The sequence below is a fragment of the Corvus hawaiiensis genome, chromosome 5 (assembly GCF_020740725.1).
Source record: "Corvus hawaiiensis isolate bCorHaw1 chromosome 5, bCorHaw1.pri.cur, whole genome shotgun sequence".
Classification (NCBI taxonomy): domain Eukaryota; kingdom Metazoa; phylum Chordata; class Aves; order Passeriformes; family Corvidae; genus Corvus; species Corvus hawaiiensis.
In genome coordinates this window covers 27,746,659-27,765,685 of record NC_063217.1, presented here as the reverse complement: position 1 = coordinate 27,765,685, position 19,027 = coordinate 27,746,659, and the positions used below count along the sequence as shown (strand labels likewise).

At 40.6% G+C, this 19,027-nt stretch overlaps 1 protein-coding gene across 1 annotated transcript in view; it reads left to right on the top strand.

Moving 5' to 3' along the window:
- The window catches only part of SCFD2 (sec1 family domain containing 2), a 205,240-nt gene that overhangs the window by 172,297 nt on the left and 13,916 nt on the right, over positions 1-19,027 (top strand). The window contains exon 6 of the mRNA XM_048304627.1: positions 17,991-18,136. Coding sequence (XP_048160584.1) covers positions 17,991-18,136 — 146 coding nt within the window. The remainder of the gene's footprint in view (positions 1-17,990; positions 18,137-19,027) is intronic.

Sequence of the window (19,027 nt, the reverse complement as noted above, 5' to 3'; positions counted from 1 at the left end):
GTGGCTCTATACAATGGCATGCTCCTTTTCAGTCTAATGAATGTGTAGAGGGATCATTTCAAGTAGTTTATAGAATTGTGGGTTGTATTGCTGTTTCTTTGAAGTAGCTTTTTCGCACTGACTTGTGCTAAAATTCATTCTTTCGTCCTTAGGGTGGGGAATCTCCTAGATATCTGTCAGAGCAATTGGCTTAGCTCCTTTGATTTGAAGGATATTGCAGTATTGAATTACCAAAGGGATTTCTCTAAAGAAAAGAGAGGAAGGAGAGGAGACTTGGGGAAAGCCGGGGCTGCCTGTACCTAAGCAGTGACCAAACATCCTTTACTTGTACTTTGCGAAGAGCTGTCTGATCACACCACACAAGTACCCTTTTCTTACTTGTAGCTGCAGACTGCCCTGAAAATATGATTAAAATGCATTCAGTGTTTTTTAAGTCATTGAATAGCTGAACAGTTGTTGCGGTTACTGGAGGGCTAAGATGCAACCTGGAGGTGGAGATTTAAAGGCTGTCACTGCTGAGATGTGGTTCCAGCTGTGAAGAAAGTGTCAGTATCCCTGTTGAGCTTCAGTTTGTTGGCAAATTAGACTTCAGTCTCTGTTTCAGGGTTGTTTAGAGTATCTTATGTGTAGAACTATAAACTGAAATGATGGCTTAAAGCAGTGATTTTACATACCTTATACACTGTAGAGAACTTTAATACTAATGCAATTCATTGGCCTGTCTTTTCTTTCTCTTGATTACATCATAATAGAGTATCAAAGCAGAAATAATTCCCCTATCATCTTGTAATGGAGGGATATTAAAGGAAGAAATCTCACCTTTAAAATAAACACCAGAGTTTATTATAACAATGGCTTCTATGTATTATCATTGGATTATCTCTCCTAAATGATCCAGAGGGATGCAGGTGCAGTCTTCAGAAGAATTTGACCCACCACCTATTTTAGTGTATGTCTATCACTCTGATCTGCTATTAAATGTATGATGCATTGGTTAAATACCTCTGTCTACATGTTGAAGTAGGCCAGACTGAAGCCACTGATGCAAAGAGGCCTCGTCAGCTATTCAGAGTGCAGCACCAAGTGACCAGCTCTGGCATGCCCTGTACATTCAGGTTCTCCACCCATACAGCAGGCTGGCATGCCAGGAGTTCTCTTAAGAAAAACAAGTTAAATTTAGTGTTTAGAGATGGAAAGATTTAATTTATCTGGCCACCTATCATGCTGACATCTATCATAACATTTTTGATTCCTAGTTGAAAATATGCTCAGTGTAAAATACACTTCCATCATCTCTGACTTGTATTAATAGAGCTATAATGCAATTTTCATTGGTGCTCAGTTTTGCTTCAGTGTTTCTCCTGGTGAAGCAAGGGATGAAGTGCATTTTCACTGGAAGTAGAGTGCAGCCCATACAGTTAATTTCTTAAAATATTTTCATAGTTTGTAGAGGTTTCAGCAGTGAAAATCCTGTTATAACAAATATGTAGTGTTTGCAGATGGTCTTCTCAGTTTGTGAAGTAAATGAGGTGGCTGTGGAAGCTACGCCCTGGCAGTCAGGGGAACAGGAAACTCTGATTTTAACACAAAGCAGAGAAACCTAAAGCAGCAGCAGCAGTGTCACAAGTTTCATTATGATTCCCAGCATCCATGGAAGATCCAGGCTATTCTGTGTGCCAGTTCAGTCTTTGGCTTTTATTTTATTTTTGACCAAGGTGGCTTTGGTATTCTAACTTGCAGGTGTCCATAAATTTGAAAAGGGTCTATCAATTCAGGTCACTTGAATCATGGTTCTTTTGTGAACATACTTCTGTTAAAATCAGTGGTTGCCTGGAGAAAGACACTTGAGCCACACAGAGATCTCCAGAGCTCTTCTCTAGAAGTCAAGGTCCTTGTCTCCCACCTCTCCATCAGCCAAAGGAGCCTTTCTAAAACAGTTTTTAAGCCCATATTTGCAGAACAGATTAGTGCAATATTTTAAGGCTAATTAATTTGTGTTTAAACTGTGACTAATACTCCTGTAACCTTTGATTCTTAAAACTGCTTCCCAAATTTACTGCTAATCTCCTTTTAATGTGGCTCTGATGATGTCACTTTCAAATACTGCTTTTTCAATAACTTTATGTGGATTTTTTTCCTCATAAAGATGTAAAAGCAACACTTACATACAAGCTAGTAAAAAGACTAGGTAAAAAACTAATTAGGTTTAGGTCAGCTAAACCTTATTAGTTTTTCCAATGAGAAACCAAGTTCATTATGTCCTTCAACTGCTCAGTCTTCTGAGGTTTCATCTGGTAGTGTTCAATGTATCCTCCCTAAGTCTATTAATTTTGAGCTGGAAGCTCACTGTATGTCTGAAGCTGTATGTCACTGAGTCTTTTTCAAAATCCAAGGAGCTGAAAGGTGCACAGAACAATGAGGATTTGGACCTTCCAGGCTGTATTGCATGTAGCTCACGCAGTATTTTTGGTTCTGATCATTCCTGCTTTCTCCATCTTGAGGGCAGCAGTTGAGGTCACTGGGGAACTTCTCATGTTGAGCAGGATCTCCAAGCAGCAGAAAATGCCCAGTCTATCCTGATCTCCTCCTCAGTGCTTACTGCCAATTATTCTTAGGTACACTGCCTCCAATTCCTCTGCAGTGCTTCATAATAAACCTCAGCCATATTAGGTCCCATATTCCTAGTAATTTCTACATTTTATGATCATATTAATTTTTAAATGCTTTTTATGATTTTTTTTTGCCCATTACAGTATTTTAAGGCTCTCTAAAACAAACCTGATAAAATTCCTTCCTTGCATATGACACACAGACTGTTGCTTCCTGACATCTGATTTTACATTCTTGCAGCAGCTGCTCTTGAAACTTCATCAAGAACATCAAGAAACATTTTCCGAAAGAAAAGAGTGTTCTTCCTCACACTTCACCCATTTTTCTGTGCTTACTTACTTTTTGTCACTTTTTTTTTATACAAATCATTTCTCTGATGAACTAGTCTTCTTTACTGACTCCCTTTCTGTAATTCCTTCCATATGTTTATTGTCCTTTGTGAAAAGTATGGAGTAAATTATTCCTACTGGGGTCATGTCATTTTGTTTACATTCTTAGTAAATATGAAGAGCATGATTGGAGCCCTTTAGGCATTTCAAGTATGAATGTCTTTTTCCTGAGTATTCTATAAAAACAGGATGCTGAATTTTGTGGAGTTAACATGGCAAGGAATAGGTTTAATAAAATAAATAGGCATCAGTGTCATAAATTTATTGGTAAGTATAGTTATTTTTTTGTTAAATTCCTCTCTAGTTTAACAGTTTACTAAACATTAAAAAAAAAAAAAAGATAAATTATCTTTCTTCAACTCATTTTCAATATGGACTTTATCTTTAGACACAGCCTCATCATTGCCTGGCTGTTATTAGTAGCCTGCTCCTTACTGAAGCAGTGGGTATAACCCCATGGCATCAGTGCAGTGGCTGAGCAGCCTTGGTCTGGGTAAAGACCAGGAAGTGGGCCAGGCTCACAGTGTTCTGTGAGAATGACACATTTTTAGCTGTCTGATCACAGTTAGGAGCTGGGAAGTAACAGATCACAGCTTACTGCACTTCAGCAATGATGGATGGACTGTTCTGTTAGCACTATGTCCTGTAAAAGACTGGAGTATGTTTGGCAAGAGCATCCTTAGACATCTTAATGGTGAAAATCCAACAAGGCTTAGCTGAGCATGTGTGAGTGATGATCTTTCAGAGGTTTACAGCTTGCCCAGACTTTCAGAGGAGCAAGGAAATGCATGTCTCTGGCTGTAAAGCCAGGCAGTTGCTAAATGCCATCTCCCTGTTCTTTGGAGTACAGTCAGCAGGAGGTGTTTAAAATACACTTTTTAACAGATATATCCCCTGCTTCATCCTTCTCTCCTCAGCTAAGCTTTCTAAATAGTGAGGAGGGGGAGTCTGCCTTGCCATGCTACCCAGAAATATGTGATGCAAATCCTTCCCTGCAAGAATAAAATGCAGATCCTCCAGAATCCCTTGTACACTGCAAAACCTCTTGCTTCTCCTGCCTTTTAGAAACATACCACATAACACTAGTTTGAAGTGTTTTCCTCCGCCTGTTTTCCTTTCAGCCTTGACTATTTCATTACTTTGCCTCTCTGATGACCTTTCCACACGTCAATGCAGGAGCAGCTTGGTTTATTAGGGAAGTTAAAGAGCTATGCATCTGTGTTTTCTGATGGCTTTACTATTCCTACTAGGCTTTTCCACTGGCTAGACAACTTACTTAACATTTATGTTTTGAGAGAAGGAAGGAGAATTGTAATAATTTTCTGCGGGGAGAAATATTATCATTTCTATTAGAGACTGATTCCCACCTCTGAGCACTTCGTCATTGGCGGGTTGTAAACCTCGCAGAGAGGCTGTCCCGTAGCTATTCACTGAGCCATTTGTCAGGGCAGAAAAATGTGCCTGGTGAAATTGGTCACTGGCAGCCTGCAGCTAGACTGAGCAGGCTTTCAAAAAGGCTGCCAGACATTGCTGCACTTTTAATAGTCAAAATCCTACATTAGCATTTATGAGAACATTTATAGAGAGTTTGAGCAATTGCATGGTTTTTCTCCTTGATGTAATATTAAATCTCTGAAATACAAAAATTTTTCAGAATTATCAGGGGTATATGTGGAAAGACAGGGCAAGGAGGTGCTTCTCTCACCACCAAACCAGACCCCCTGCTCCTTCCAAGGCAAATATATTGTGTAAGCTCACTTATAAACTTAGCAAGATACATCTTGAAACTGCTGTTATTTCCAGATGCATCCAGCTACTTTCACACAAAAGCTCCTTTAGTGGTTGGATACTTCATTCAACTTTCTAGCTTACGTATCTTCAATTTTCCTGTTGCTGAGCTGAACAAGCCCTATTTTTTTCAGATAAAAATGGTTTCTTATTTCTGTAGTCATGCTCACAGATCTGCTTTAAGTTTGTTGCAGTTTGAATTCAAGTATCTCAAGCACTAGTGACCAGAATTGTTCCTATTGTAGTTCTACCATTTTTAGGACAGAACTAGCATGTCTGTGTATCTACAGAAGTATATTATCTGGTGAGTTTTGTATGTCTCATGCAGTGTTGGTAGCCCAGAGTTGTCCCTAAATCAACTAATGCCACCCAGATTATTCTCTTCCTGTTGTTTTTGATCACAGAGTCCCAGCTGAAGAGATTTTCTATTATTGCCTGCTAAGCTGATGGCCTGGGTGAGGTTTATCTCATTTTGTATTGCTGTACTGGTCTCTTTTGTCTCATTTCTGGTTCTTCAGAACTTATATCTTGTTTAATATTTTGGCTTCTACTACCTTCAGCAATACCTCATAGCTTTGTCATCAACACTCCTAGGTTTTGTGCAAAAGTCATCAAAAAACATAGTAAGACCAATCCTCAAGGAACATCGCTAAGACTCTGTGTAGCCTGGGCCGTTGTCATCTCTCCTTCTGCCTTCATTTCAAACTAATTCTCCAGGTCGCATTGTATGAAATGTTTAACTGAAATCAGAATAATCATCTACCAGACTTCTGTCAGCTGAACACTCAGTTATCTCACCCAGAAATATGTACAGCAAGCTGAGTTATCACCTGCATTTGTCAGCTTTTGTCCTCCTTCCTCATTCATTTTTTGCACTTCGTTTTTCTTTTCAGAATCTGATTGAACTTTGTTCCTGTTTGAAAGGCGAGTGACTTGACTGTTGGTTCCTGTATAATTTTTCCTCTTCCCTTTCATTTATGTACTGTATTTGTTACAGTACTCAGTTATTCAGTCTTCAATTGAACGCAAGTGGGTATAAGGAGAGAAACAATTTGCAAACAGCCCTGTGGGGGTTGCATGTTTACAGCCACTGTGACTCATATCAAATTTGCTCAACTTAAAACTGCAAATATGTTTTTCTAGCTGCTATCTCTGCAAAAATGTGCTCAGATTTTTAAGCCAACCTGTGTCCATTTTGGCTCCATGCATTGGAGCTTCGTATGCTACTGCTTTTCTGCTCAGTCAAGGCCTCATTCTGCCTTCACTTGTTTCCCTTTGGCTGCAAGAGTTGGTTGAGGTAACCTTTGTGTAGGCCAGACCCTGAATTTTGTGGTCAGCACTCTGGAGAAGCTATGAAAAAGACCATGTAGAAAACCTCAAATGAATTAAACAAGTATTATACATATTAAAGACTCCTCACGAATGGATCACATTCCATTTATCATTCGCAGGACAAGGTATATTCTAGCAAATATCTCTGTCCTTTTCCCTTTCTGTAGTGTTGGTGGAAGCAGAAAGTAGGACAGTTTATTTATATCTGCAGAGTAAGCGTTTCTGACTTTGAATGTGCTGGGGCTGATGGTAGCATCTATTCATAGCTGTGTTTTAGATGAACAACACACGCCTTTTTATGCTTGTCATAGTTCTTTTGGTCTACAGATTAATTATTTCTCTTTTTTATTATCTCAGATTTGTATTGCTTTAGCTTATTCCATGTTAATGATTTGGTCCTTTAGTTGAAAGTGGGAATTATTTCACAGAGTTTGATGTTAGCAAGTGAAACTTTCTTGAGTCTACCTCTAGTTGGTGCAGATAGATTGGCCTTTCCAGGAGATTTCGTGGGATGAGATAATGAGTATGGACTAGATATCTGTTTTTCAGATGGCTAATTGTTAGAGATTAATCCCACTTTAAAATATTTTTTAATGGCAAATAATCAACATAAAACAAGTGCTAGCTGTTCTGCAAGAGCAGTGAATGGCCTAATTAAATTTCTGGGAGTGGAGAGAGTTACAATAAGCTGTGACAGGACAATTCATTACTGGGACGTTGCAGTAGAAGCTTAAGCATGCTATTACACCTAATGCAGAGGAATCTTTGCTTGCTGTGTGCTCTGCTTGGTGGCATCTGGGGTAAGTCCCTTCAGCTCAGGAACTGGAAGCAGAACCGCTGTGCCCAGAAAATGCAGCATTCCAGTCTTGTAGTGGGAAAACCTGGTAGGTTTCGATGAAGTATCATCCTTGTGAGTCAGTGTTTTTCCTGGGAGCTGAAAATGGTGTGTTGCTGCATTGCAGCACAGACTGAGCTCAGCCCAGGAGCTTGGGCATGGTGCTGTCTTCTGCCATCTCCCTCTAGCATAAAGATCACTGTTTAATGATTTCCAGGCTCTACTCTCAGGTTTTATTCAGTTATTGGGGCTGTTCAGCCCTGGTGAAGAGGCAAAATACCTGTGCAGGAAAACAGGGAATTTTTCAGATGCCATATAGAATAGTTTAATTTCTAATCCTTTGGTGTAAAAATAAAAATCTGTTAAAAAAAATAACGGTAGGTCACAAATATGAGGAAATTAAGACATTATTACATCACAGATAATGGAGGCTGTCATAATTTTACATCTGAGGTTGGTAAAAACTTCTTAACTAAAATTATCCAGAACATCACCATGACATTGGCTAAGACTAAGGTTGCACAGAATCTGCAGTAAGCAGCCCTGCTTATCTGATGAAAAAAAAACCCCATAATAATAAAGTGTATGTGGAAGCTTTCTCATTTAATATTTTTCATTGCTTGAAAATGTAAACACTTTCTTACTCCAGGGTGATTCAGTTCCGAGGTGACATTTGCTGCTGCCAAGCCCCACGGCTGGGTAGTACTGCCACACATCACTGTCGGGAGGGTGGAAGTGATGCACGTGGAGGCTGCTCTGGTGGTAGCACTGAGTAGCACTGAGCTGCTCCACTGTGCATGTCCTCTGTATCTCCCTCTGTGTGTGGGGGGGGTCTCCTTACAGCAGGAGGAAGAAGAATAAATGACTGAAGGATGTCTATCAAGCAGCGATGGCACAGGGTTTTGATAGCAGCCTTCTGTTGTTCAGAACTCAATGAATCAGAATTAGTATTTTCCCTATCTGAAATGAAATATGGCTACTGCAGGAGTCTAAGGAGTCTCGTCTCCTCCACAGGCTTCATTACATATCCATGGAAGTGCATCTATGTCTACTGATCATTTGAGTACCTATTAGCTTAGATGTATTATATATTAATATTTCTATTGTAGTTACACAATTTTCAATGTGTGAGCACCCTGTACCTTCCCAGTCCCAGGATAGCAAGCAGCATTCAGCTGCCACAGATCAGCCTCATGATTAAACTTCTGCTGTCAGCCCATCAGACTTGACTGGTTGTTTGCACTTAGTAATGTCTTTGTCTCCTAAACAGCATCAGCAACTAAAAAAACCCCCAGTTATTTCTGAAATTGCGTCTCTTCCTTCATTCTTAGGCAGTCACAATTCAAAGCGAAAAATCCCTGTGCTTCTGCCACATACTTGGAACATAAATCAAGTTATCCTTATTTTTTTGGCCACAATAAATAAGCAGGTGTTGAAACTTGATTATGAGATGACTAGTGTTTTTCATTATTTCTTTTTCCTGAAAATATGAACAATTTATACTAAATGGAAATTACTACAGATCTCAGGCATTTTTTGTCAGTTACTTGTTTCTTCAAGCCTCTGTTAAAAGCTGTGTTTTCACTAATGCACCCAATGTTTTCAACTGGTTTTAAAGACAAAAAATGCTGTTTCTTGTGTGCTTAAGAAACATTTTAGATCAACTCCACAAGCCATTGAATTGTTTGTTAATTAAAATAGCACATTTAATTCTGAATTTAAACCAGAGAGTAATTCAACAAGGCATTTAACTACTGCCCTAACTCCATCCTGTCACACCTTCTATGTTGAATGTGTATTTACATTTTCCATTAAACTGAGACCTCTGCCACCATCTTTTTTTATCTATTGCACATATTATGAATTATTGTCTGTTTTATGAATATGAGTTCATTCCACTTAATACTCTGGGATACTCCTACATGCTCTTGAGGCTTCTACTGCTGATAATTTTCTTCATTGACTGATACTTGCCATCTGCATTATGGTGTGGTTTCTGATTAACAGACAAGAAGAAGAATAAAAATGAGCATTATTTGTATAATTTTGTGTTAGTCATAGTCAGGGATCTGCTGTGTCTTAGTAGTGGGCAGCTGCAACACTCATGTACTCAGAGGAAGGGGTGACTTGGCACATAGTTATGTTGTTCATTCTTTTGAAAAAAATAGCACTGCATTGGTCCACCTTTCCTTAGTAGGGTTCCTTCTCTTCAGATCCTTTCCACAGCCTCTCTTCTTTCATTTTGCTTTTCATCCAAAGTATGCTTTATGCTGCCTGTCTTATCTCTTGTATAAAGTAGTTTCAAGTTAAAAATTAACAGAAGGTGGGATAATTCATGCAGTGCTTTCTTTCTAACTTGCATTTTTTATTGCTTTATTCTTGTTCTTCCCAGGCTTTTTACTTGCTTGCCTTTTCTTGTTCATCCACAGACTGTAAAATGTTTGGACTGGGCTGTGTATTTATTATCTCTGCAAAGGGCAGCACAGTTTCAATGGGTTATGAGCGTAGATGAACATAGGAGGACTTTTAAATAATTTATACTTCCATAAAGCAAAAAAGTCTTCTGTGAAGGTACTTTTTATAGGATGCTATCCTCAATCAGATGTGACAAATTCCCAAAACAAGAGTTGTCTTTTGAGACAGTACTACAGCAACGATTTCAAAGGAAATAGTCTTACAGCAGGTGATGAAAAATACAAACAACCATTTAAACCAGAGCTGGAGAGAGAAATATGCGAAGATCTCTCCTGGGTTTTTTTCTGACTCCAAATGCAATATGGATTTTGCTTAAATATTTCCATGAGATTCATGAAGAGCAAATGCCTCTGCAAAATATGGTTTTCCTAATCTTACCAGAGACATAATGCTTATTCCAAATAACATAGTCACCTATGCTGTAGGCTAAATTATCATTTTCTTTTTCACCTAAATGCAAAGCATTTTAATATCAATCTCTGGTAAGTAATAGATAATACACATTGCTTTTATACTAAAATTAAATCGTTCATGATTCATAGCTTCAAAAATTGACTCATGCATCCCAAGCCCACATATACAATGTTGTGCTTTACAGATAGATGAATATCTGTAGCAACAGTGGCAGTTTTTCTCTGTGTATTCTTTAGAGAAAGATCTGAAACACACTAACTTCATATTAGGTCATTTATTCAGTAGGTCAAGTACAGTACCAGAGACAGGGGTTTGTCTCCAGGGGGTCTGTTTTATGCACAGCATGCAATATGGTTGAGCTGGTAACACAGAGTACATGTCGTGCATGGATTAAACCACATGAGCTCCTTGCCATGATGTCTGTTCATTGTGATGGAAGGGATTGAGAGGGCTGTGCTTCAGCATAACTTCTCATCTGTCTGCAGAATATGGGCATCTGTGCCCTGTGTTCCCCCCTGGCACGTGGGACCAGCTGAGGGACTCACGCATGGCTTCTTTGCAGCTCTCCTACAGCCTCAGCCCCTTGCTGGAGGCATCCCCTGGAGAGGCTGGGACACCAGAGAGAATGTAGCCTGTTCTTTTTGTGCATGGCACCTCTGATGGTGGCAGGATGAAACAACTCCAGTGAGGGACAAATGTTGTCGCAGTGTGAATGCAGAAGATTTCAGTGTTCCAGTTCTTAGTCCTTTTGTCCTTGGTCGTGTGTGACGTGCAATGTGGCAGGTTGCCATAAAGTGGAATTTCTGATTTCCGTGTGGAGAATTGTGGCTGTTGCTTTCAATATTATGTGTTAAAATTTTTTTCTATGTTATGCAGTTAAGCCATTTACCATAAATATTTCTGGCTTTTCTCTGGAAGTTGCTGTACTTCAATTATCCTCACTTGCAGGATGAAAAAACAATTGTTCTGCCCTTACCCTGTTTTATCCCCATATTCCACCTCAGTGTCATTCACATATGTGATATCTCTTGGAGTATCTTGTGGACAAGGTGGGAGGTAGCAGATTCAAGGGTGAAACTTTATAGCATCACTGGAAGGTATGGGCTAATGCCCCACATGAGTAGAAAGAAAGTCCTTGATGGGAGTAAAACTCAGTCTTTGCCACAGTTCAGCCACCAGTCTGAAGACAAAAGGAGGGTATCTGAGAATAATTTGCAAAAGACTGAGTGAGGACTTTTGATTCTATGGGTCCTGGGGTGGTATGTTCATAAAGCTCTACATTGTTTAGTAAAAACTGGAGTTTCACTGAGTTCTTGCAAGAACATTATTGGGAGGCCTTATTGGACTTCCAGAGCATTTACTATAGCTTTATTAGCATCTGTGGTTTTTTAATTAAGATATGGGCGACTTGAGGGAGTGACTGAAAGGTTCCCTAATGAATTTGTTACATTAATTTCCTTCAGAAAGCACATCTGAGCCTGACTTACATTCCTCCTGCAATTAATTTGTGTAATTTATTGTAGTAAGTTCTGTAGTTTTTCCCTGTAATTGTTTGCTGAATTGACAGGTTTAATTCTTGTAACATGAGAACCAGCAGTACCAAGCTTGCAGTGCTTCATAAAAGCTAATATTACATGTTGTGCTGTTGGATAATGGCAAGAAGAAGGCAACAAAATATTCCTGTGGAATAGAAACATCCAAATGATAGATATTAAGGCCAAAATTAAAAAAAAAAACCCCATACTCTCCAAAGGTAGCTGTTAAATCCATATTTAATCACACAGGTAAGTAGCCAGTTTTTTACATGTGCAGCTTTACACCTTGAGATCCAGCAAAGTACTTACCCACATGGGACATCTGTCACTTGTACACCAAAAAGCAGTTTCCAGAAGAGGGTTCAAAGACTTGATGCCAAAAACAACCTTTCCAAGCACAGTGCTCCCCAGGGAACTCCAGAACTTGCAGATGTGTCCCTGTGTAATAAAGATCAGATAATGTGCTGAAATGCCCTTGGAGACATACATGTGGAATCCCTGGATGCTCAGCACTGCTTAAGTGTGGATGCATATTTAAAAGCTGAAGTGGAGATATGGGATTCTAAATTTAGTTAACTCTTAAAAAAACCATCCTGGCCATTCAAATGGGAGATATTTGTTGCGATGAGAATAAAACTATACATTGCATCTTTGTCAGTCACAATGCTGGCTTCCATGGTTTCCTTGGAAGTGGATCAGATGCACTCTCTTCCTGTCATAGACACCAGATCCATACCATCATGTGCACTGCGTGGGGCTGGTGCCCCAAAACACATTGCTGTTTTCATTCACCATGGGCCAATCAATCATAAATTAAATTTATAGAAACACTGAGCTTTGATTTTTAATATTGTGTGCATTTTTCCTGCCTTTTCTAATGTTTTTCCCATATGATGCTACTCTGTGCTTTCCTCCTGCTATCTTTTCTGCCTGCTAGCATTTGCAGTCCAAATTCTGAGCTGCATCAAAAGGAGCATGGCCAGCAGGTTGAAGGAGGTGATTCTCCCCTTCTGCTCTGCCCTTGTGGGAGCCCTCCTGGAGTGCTGCATCCAGCTCTGGGATCCGCAACATAAGAAGGATATGGAACTGTTGAAACAAGTCCATAGGAGGGCCACGAAGTTGATAAGAGGATAGGGGCACCTCCCCTGTGAAGACAGGCTGAGAAGGATGGAGCTCTTCAGCCTGGAGAAGAGAAGGTTGTGTGGAGACCTCATAGCAAACTTCCAGTATCTGAGGAGGGCCTACAAGGAAGCCAGAGAAGAAGTCTTCATCTGGAACTGTAGTGATAGGACAAAGTAACAGGTACAAACTGAAAGAGGGGAAATTTAAGTCAGACATTAGGAAGAAATTTTTTACTGTGAGGGTGGTTAGACACTGGAACAGGTTGACCATGGAGGTTGTGGATACCCCATCCCCAACAATATTCAAGGACAGGTAGGATAAGGTCTTGTGTAACCTGGTCTAGTGAAAGGTGTCCTTGCCCATGGCAGGGGGGTTGTAGGTGGTCTTTAAGGTCCATTTCAACCCCTTAACATTCTATGATTCTGTCATTCAGTGCTGCGTGGACTGGCAGAAGGGCTGATCAAGTCCAGGACTGGGAAATCCAAATTCCCAGTCTGGCAGTGATGCTAATTTTTTGGACACCTTGGAGGAGTTTGGGCCTCTTCACTTCTGGTGCAGAAGTAACTTGCCCTTTGTGAGGTTGGAGGGTTTTGCAGCCATGTGGTCCAAGCTGAGTTCAGCCTCCCAAAGCCACAAAGGGCTGAGGCATGACTGGGGCAAGGAGCCATCCCAGAAGACAGAGGGAAGACGGAGGGTGAGAAAAGGGATTGAATTGGGATGATACCTTAGAAATCTGCTATGGTTTCTGGTAGGAGATGAGAAAAGAGCATCCCAAGGCTGTGGATAGGGATCTGTGCATGTCTGTGCCTTTTGGTCATGTTATTTTTTTTATAATGTGAGCTGCCAGCAGCACAGACATGGCTGCCCATCCAGCACTGCACGTGCTCTGGCTGGGGATGCAGAGGACAGAGCAAGCACAGAGCAGGACCCTCTCCAAGCCCCAGGGTTGGACGTGCTGCAGGGAAGCTGTCACAGGCACCTCTGTGTCTGTCCTCTCTGGACACTCTCTTCTCAAGGGCTATAGAACATACCTTTCTTCTGAAATCCCCCAAACTAAAATGGAATCAATTATGATTTTTCACCTTCTGCTGATGTAAATATAGGGAAATGGCAGATGTCTTGTGTTCTGGCCTGTCCTTCCTTGTCCCACAGTGTCACACACTCACTTCGCAGCTTCCCTTTTTAGATGCATCAGAGAGCATCAGACAATTCAGTACAATTCAGATTGAAGAATAAAGATTCAAATGCATGGCAGAATCCACAGGGAAGAAAAGTGACAGGAGAATCATACAAATTACATTCTAGTTTTGGGTTTTACACTTTTGTTTTTACCCTGCAAAAAACAGCAATGATCTGTGTCACTGTACACATTCATACCTACTTTTGCATAAAAAATCCTAATGCACAAACATATCAAAACTATTGTAAAACATGTGGCTCTGGGTATACATATGCATGTTCTTAGATATATCTGCTAGAAAAAGAAGGGCCCCCACTGCTATGCTATCACCTAAAGTATAAAAATAGAAGATTTTCATTAATTTAATACCACAGTGCTGTATTTTGAGTTCTGACCTTCAAGGAACCCTTTATCTCTCTTGTTCTTCGGTCTTTTGCTGACAAGCATATTAACTCTGCGTATCTAGAAAAAAATTAAATCCTGCATAATGAAATCCTGATGGTGGATTTTCTCTCCCTCAAAGTGTAAGTTTTCTGGTTTAGCTCATGATTCAATGTGTGCCTTTACAATGGCTTGGTTACTCTGCTGGCTCTCTTCCAGGGTTTACATTGGTTTATTTCTGTAAATGGGTTATAGAGAGAGCCTAAGGTGGAGAGAGCTGAAGTTAATACCAATAAAACAGAGTGGAGTGGTAAACTTTCAGCTTTCCTAAACTTTTAACTTTGTAAGAATTATAGGCCTAGTAATATCTCAGAATTTTCAAAGTCCTTCACAAAATGTTGATAATTATCCTACTGCTTTAGAGAAAGAAAATGTTTGTTTATAATGCCTTTATGTGTACCAAAAGAGACTAACCACAGTGAAAGGTTTCCTGAAACTCAGGTCTGAAATTCTCATTTGGAACATTTTTGGGGGTAGGAGGAGGATAATCAGTCACATGCTGTTCTGTAATTATAGATCTCATGGGCTCACAATGCCCATGTCTTTTTCTTAAAGCATTTTCCTTCCAGTTTCAGAAATCAGTAGAAACTGGTCCTGTTTGGTTCCTGGGTCAGTCAGTACTGTAGAAAAGAGCATCTCCATTCATTCTCCTTTTTTCAAACTTCTTGAAAACAGATTATTTGTGGTAGTAATGGTTATGCAGATGTGTTGCTTAAGAGGAGATGTACTTTCTCTCATGAAAAAGTTCAAAAGTAGGTCAAAAATAAGGGCCAGTAGTCTCATCTTGGTAGGCACTGAATGCAGCTCCCAACAGACTCATTTTCCTCAAATTTGGCACAAGTGGATAGGAGAAGAACAGAAGCAGTATCAGTGAGACTGGGCACCACTTACCACAGAACTAGGTTGTGCTCTTTAAAATCTTTAGTCCTCTGCAGGTTAGTGGTGATTTTCTTTTTCTCCACAACTGGGCTTCTTCAAGTCTGACAGGAAATCCACAAATTTTGTTTAAATGCATTTTCCATATATAATAGGGCTTGAGATTCAAAGGAATTCATTCAGTGTGCTCTCCGAATGGCATTTAACTCCCCAAGAAAAAACAGTAACAGGAAGTGTTGTTTTAATTAGTACATGAGCTGTGCAGCAGCTAATGTATTCCACCTCTTCACTGTTGTAAAAGGAGCAGGTTTCTTGGTAGCATGAAGCAAGCAGAGAAGAGGGATTGTGCTCTGCTCTCCATATGCTTCAGAGCCCCATCCGGGGGAAGGTGTGAACGGGAGGTGATTTGTAGCTGCCTGCCACTTGTAAAGAACAAGCTTCTGTTGTTCTCCAGGCTGGAAAGAAACCTGGCTGCCCTCTAGAAACCTACTGCAGTGCAACAAGTAGACAGCAGCCTTCAGAGATTTTAAGTTCAACAATAAGGGATTGTAAAGAAAACTTATTTTTTCATTTATGCTTAAAAAAGAAGTACTGGGTATCAGGCTGGAAATAGAGATCCCTGATTTCCTCAGACATGATATTTCTTGATGGAAAGTCCCAAGGAAGTCACATTTTAGAGGAACTTTGAAAGTACACCTCTTTTCCCTCTATCGGGCCAGCCATAAACAGCCAGACTGTACCTTCAGCTGCCAGTGCCATCTCGGGGTCCCAAACTGGGTCTAGCACAGCACTCTGATGTGGAGACCAGACAGACATTGGGCCCCTCCCTGCTCTAGTGCTCCTCTGTTTTGCCAGAAGGCGCAGTTGAGTGCAGCCCAGCGTACCAAGGCTCCCACACCTCTCCTCTTGGTTAATGAAACAATGTGGCCTGTGAAACAGGTGGTGAGGGTGAGTGATTTCATGACCTCCTCCAACCCATGAGTGTGTCAGCACAAGCTGTAAAGGAAAGCCCAAGCTGCAGACAGCATTTCCCTGGCAATGAGGTTCAAGTGACAGGTGATGTTACAGAGGTGCTGCTATGCTTCACCAAGAAATTGCTCAAGAGAAGATTGACCCAGTACCAGCAAGCGAAGTGGGATATGCTGGGCCAGGCAAGGTGAGGAGCATTTCAGGGGCTTCCAGCTACAAAGCCAGACCATGTTTGCTGGAAACTGTCCTGTAGTTCCAGAAATGGAAAGTAACAAGCTGGTTTGAAACAAATTTTGGTCAATCAGTGTATCAAATCATGCAGCATTACAACAAAAATAGTCCTTTAAGTTATTTTGCACTCATTAAAAAAAAATGCAATTTCAAGAGCCTGTCCAAAAATATATGAGTGTCTGCCTTAGAGTTATAACTGCCACTGAGGTCCAGTTCGTGCTCGCTTCGTTGCTCTGTGGGGTATAATGGCATAAATCCTCAGAAGCTTGGCTTGATGTAGCCCTGCAGCAGTCATTTTATCTGTTCTGCTGCACCAGCTGGGGATCCAACTTGGAGCCTCTCAACAAAGAACATTCAGACAAATGAAAGCTGTGTCTAATCAGCATCTTGTAGGAATAGTTTCAGAACTCTATAAATGTATGTGTGTGTATGCATTTATATATTTTTTTTTTCTGTGCAGAATGCAATGGTATGAAAGTAATTCAGATTAGCTGTCAAATATTCCCTGTACATTTTGAAAGTACCACCTTTTTGATTGTTTTTTTTAGTACATAAGGATTCTGTCCTTTGTCAGTTGCAGAGGAAAGTTTGTTCGGGGATCTCCCACCCAAAATTCCAGGTGTCTTCTTGACAGTTTGGATGCCTGTTTGCAGTGCAGGCTCCGTGGTTGCAGCACAATGCAAGCTGGACCTGCAGGGAGCCCCTGTTCTCTCAGCGGAATTCTGCATAGACGTAGAGGTTTGCTGGTGCTGGATTGATAGCAGAACTGGAGGATGGACACAGAAACCACTACAGCAGCATCCCTGGAGAGGACAATAGCAATAAGCAGGAGTGACTGTGTTGGTGTGAGCGTGTGGCAAGAAGGGTTGTTTTGTGATGGATCTTCTGCCACAGGGATGAAAAGTCACTCAAGAAGAGAGGCAGGCAGAGATGTCAAAAGGATTAGAGCTGTGTTGACAAGGCAATAAAAATACCGGGTGACCCACTTACCTCTCACTTGGCTAATTCTCATCAGCAGCTGAGCTTAGACGGCATTTTTTTCAGTGCTTCTGTGCAATGTAGGTCCTGTGGTGAGGGGGATGGAGCCAAGACTAAGGATTTCCCTTTTCCAATGCACTGTCTTGCCACCCAGAGGGTCCTTTTAGGTGGTCCTATAATTGGAGTTTGGCCTCAGTGGAAGATAAGCGTTATACTTTAGCAGAAGGGCTTTGGAAAAATACCCTAGAAGTAATAACTCTGCCACTTTGAGGGATAAGAACTTTTTTTATGATAATGCAGCTCTTTCCAATGCATGGCTGACATTTCTGCTATATTTAGCACAGACTCTTCCATTTTTCTTGTTGCAAAGGTAAGAAATGTATTTGGAGTTAGCAGGCTGCCAGCCAGGGAGGAGCAGTTCCCTTCTTCATGGCTGTTTACCCAAGGAGACCGGCAAGCCAGCTGGCTCCTTTCCACATAACAGGGGGCTCTTCTTTGGAGTGTTCTAGCACAGGACCCTCTGCTTGCTGTGGAGAGCAAAACATTCTCTGTGCCGATGAAAATGCAGTGTGACTGAGGTTACAAAGAGAGACGCTCTTCACTTTGCCTGATGTCCAGAATTTTTGCCTTCTTGCTTAGCTGCAGAGACTTGTGCCGTGCTGAGGACATGCTGTCTAAAAAGCCGCTGAGTTTCTAGAATATAACACAATGAAAAGAATTTAAAATTTCCTCCAGTTATCCTTTTCCTACTGTTTATTATCAAAACACATGAAAATTTTTCACTCACTCAGCTGTGTGTTTCTTTATTTCTTTAGGCTGTGACTCGTCACTGAACTTGACATCTCAGAAAGCCACAGAGGCAGTGGACGGTATCTTTCGGTCCCTCAGGGATATTGCCAGAGTCCGAATGCACATGAAACAGTTTAATTCCATACATAACCCAGGCAGCAACACCCACCAGGCAAGTGTAGCATTTTTTTCCGTGTCTTTGTTATTTCTCTAGCATGCTGTCAAAATTACAGCACTAGTTTTGTTGATGTGCTAATCCTGTACACATTCTGCCCATATAGAAGATACATAAGTAAAGATTTTATAATTGACCTAATCATCAAGAACTTCCTCAAGTCTTTTGTCAAAACTCAGGCATATGCATGTCAATGTCAACAAAGAATTATCTGAGGAAGAAATTCATGCTTTGGTCTGCAGCACTGTGGAATGACATAAATGCCTGTGAAAGGCAGGGCTAGGTCAAGATGGCTCTCAACTAAGACCGCTCAAGGCAGAGTGAAGCAGGATGTCTGCATCCATATGGCAACTATATTCTTCTTGTATTTTCTCTCCCATTCCTCTAAGTGTGAGAGACAAACCTGTTTGTAAATAGATGACAAATGCAGCTTCTGTTTCTAAAATAGGAATACATGATCTGTGATACGACTTTAGGTTACCAGGACTAATAGACAGTGGTTTTCCTTCTCTCTGTCTCCCCTGAAGGATTTTACCTTTTCCAGTTAAAAACAGAGGTTTATAACAGAAAGCAGTGATTTAGAGAGAGATCATAAAACATTATTCTACCCTTGAGCCAGAAAAAAATCTTTCCAAATTCCTAACAGTGCTGTAGACCAGCAAAGGGATGTAGTTCAAATTAAGCATTGTTTTGTAAGAACATAAGTGATGAGCGTTGCGAAATGTCACTGGAAATCTAAGGTGAAGGAAACCTGTTCCTGAAGTCTTCTAGCAGTTTTGACTAGTCTGGTGTTCAAAATGGAGAAAATTGTTAAAAATTTAATACAGTTCAGTGCAGAGGCTGTGAGATGATAAGAAAAATCTCCTGGAAGTGTAATTAACATCACTA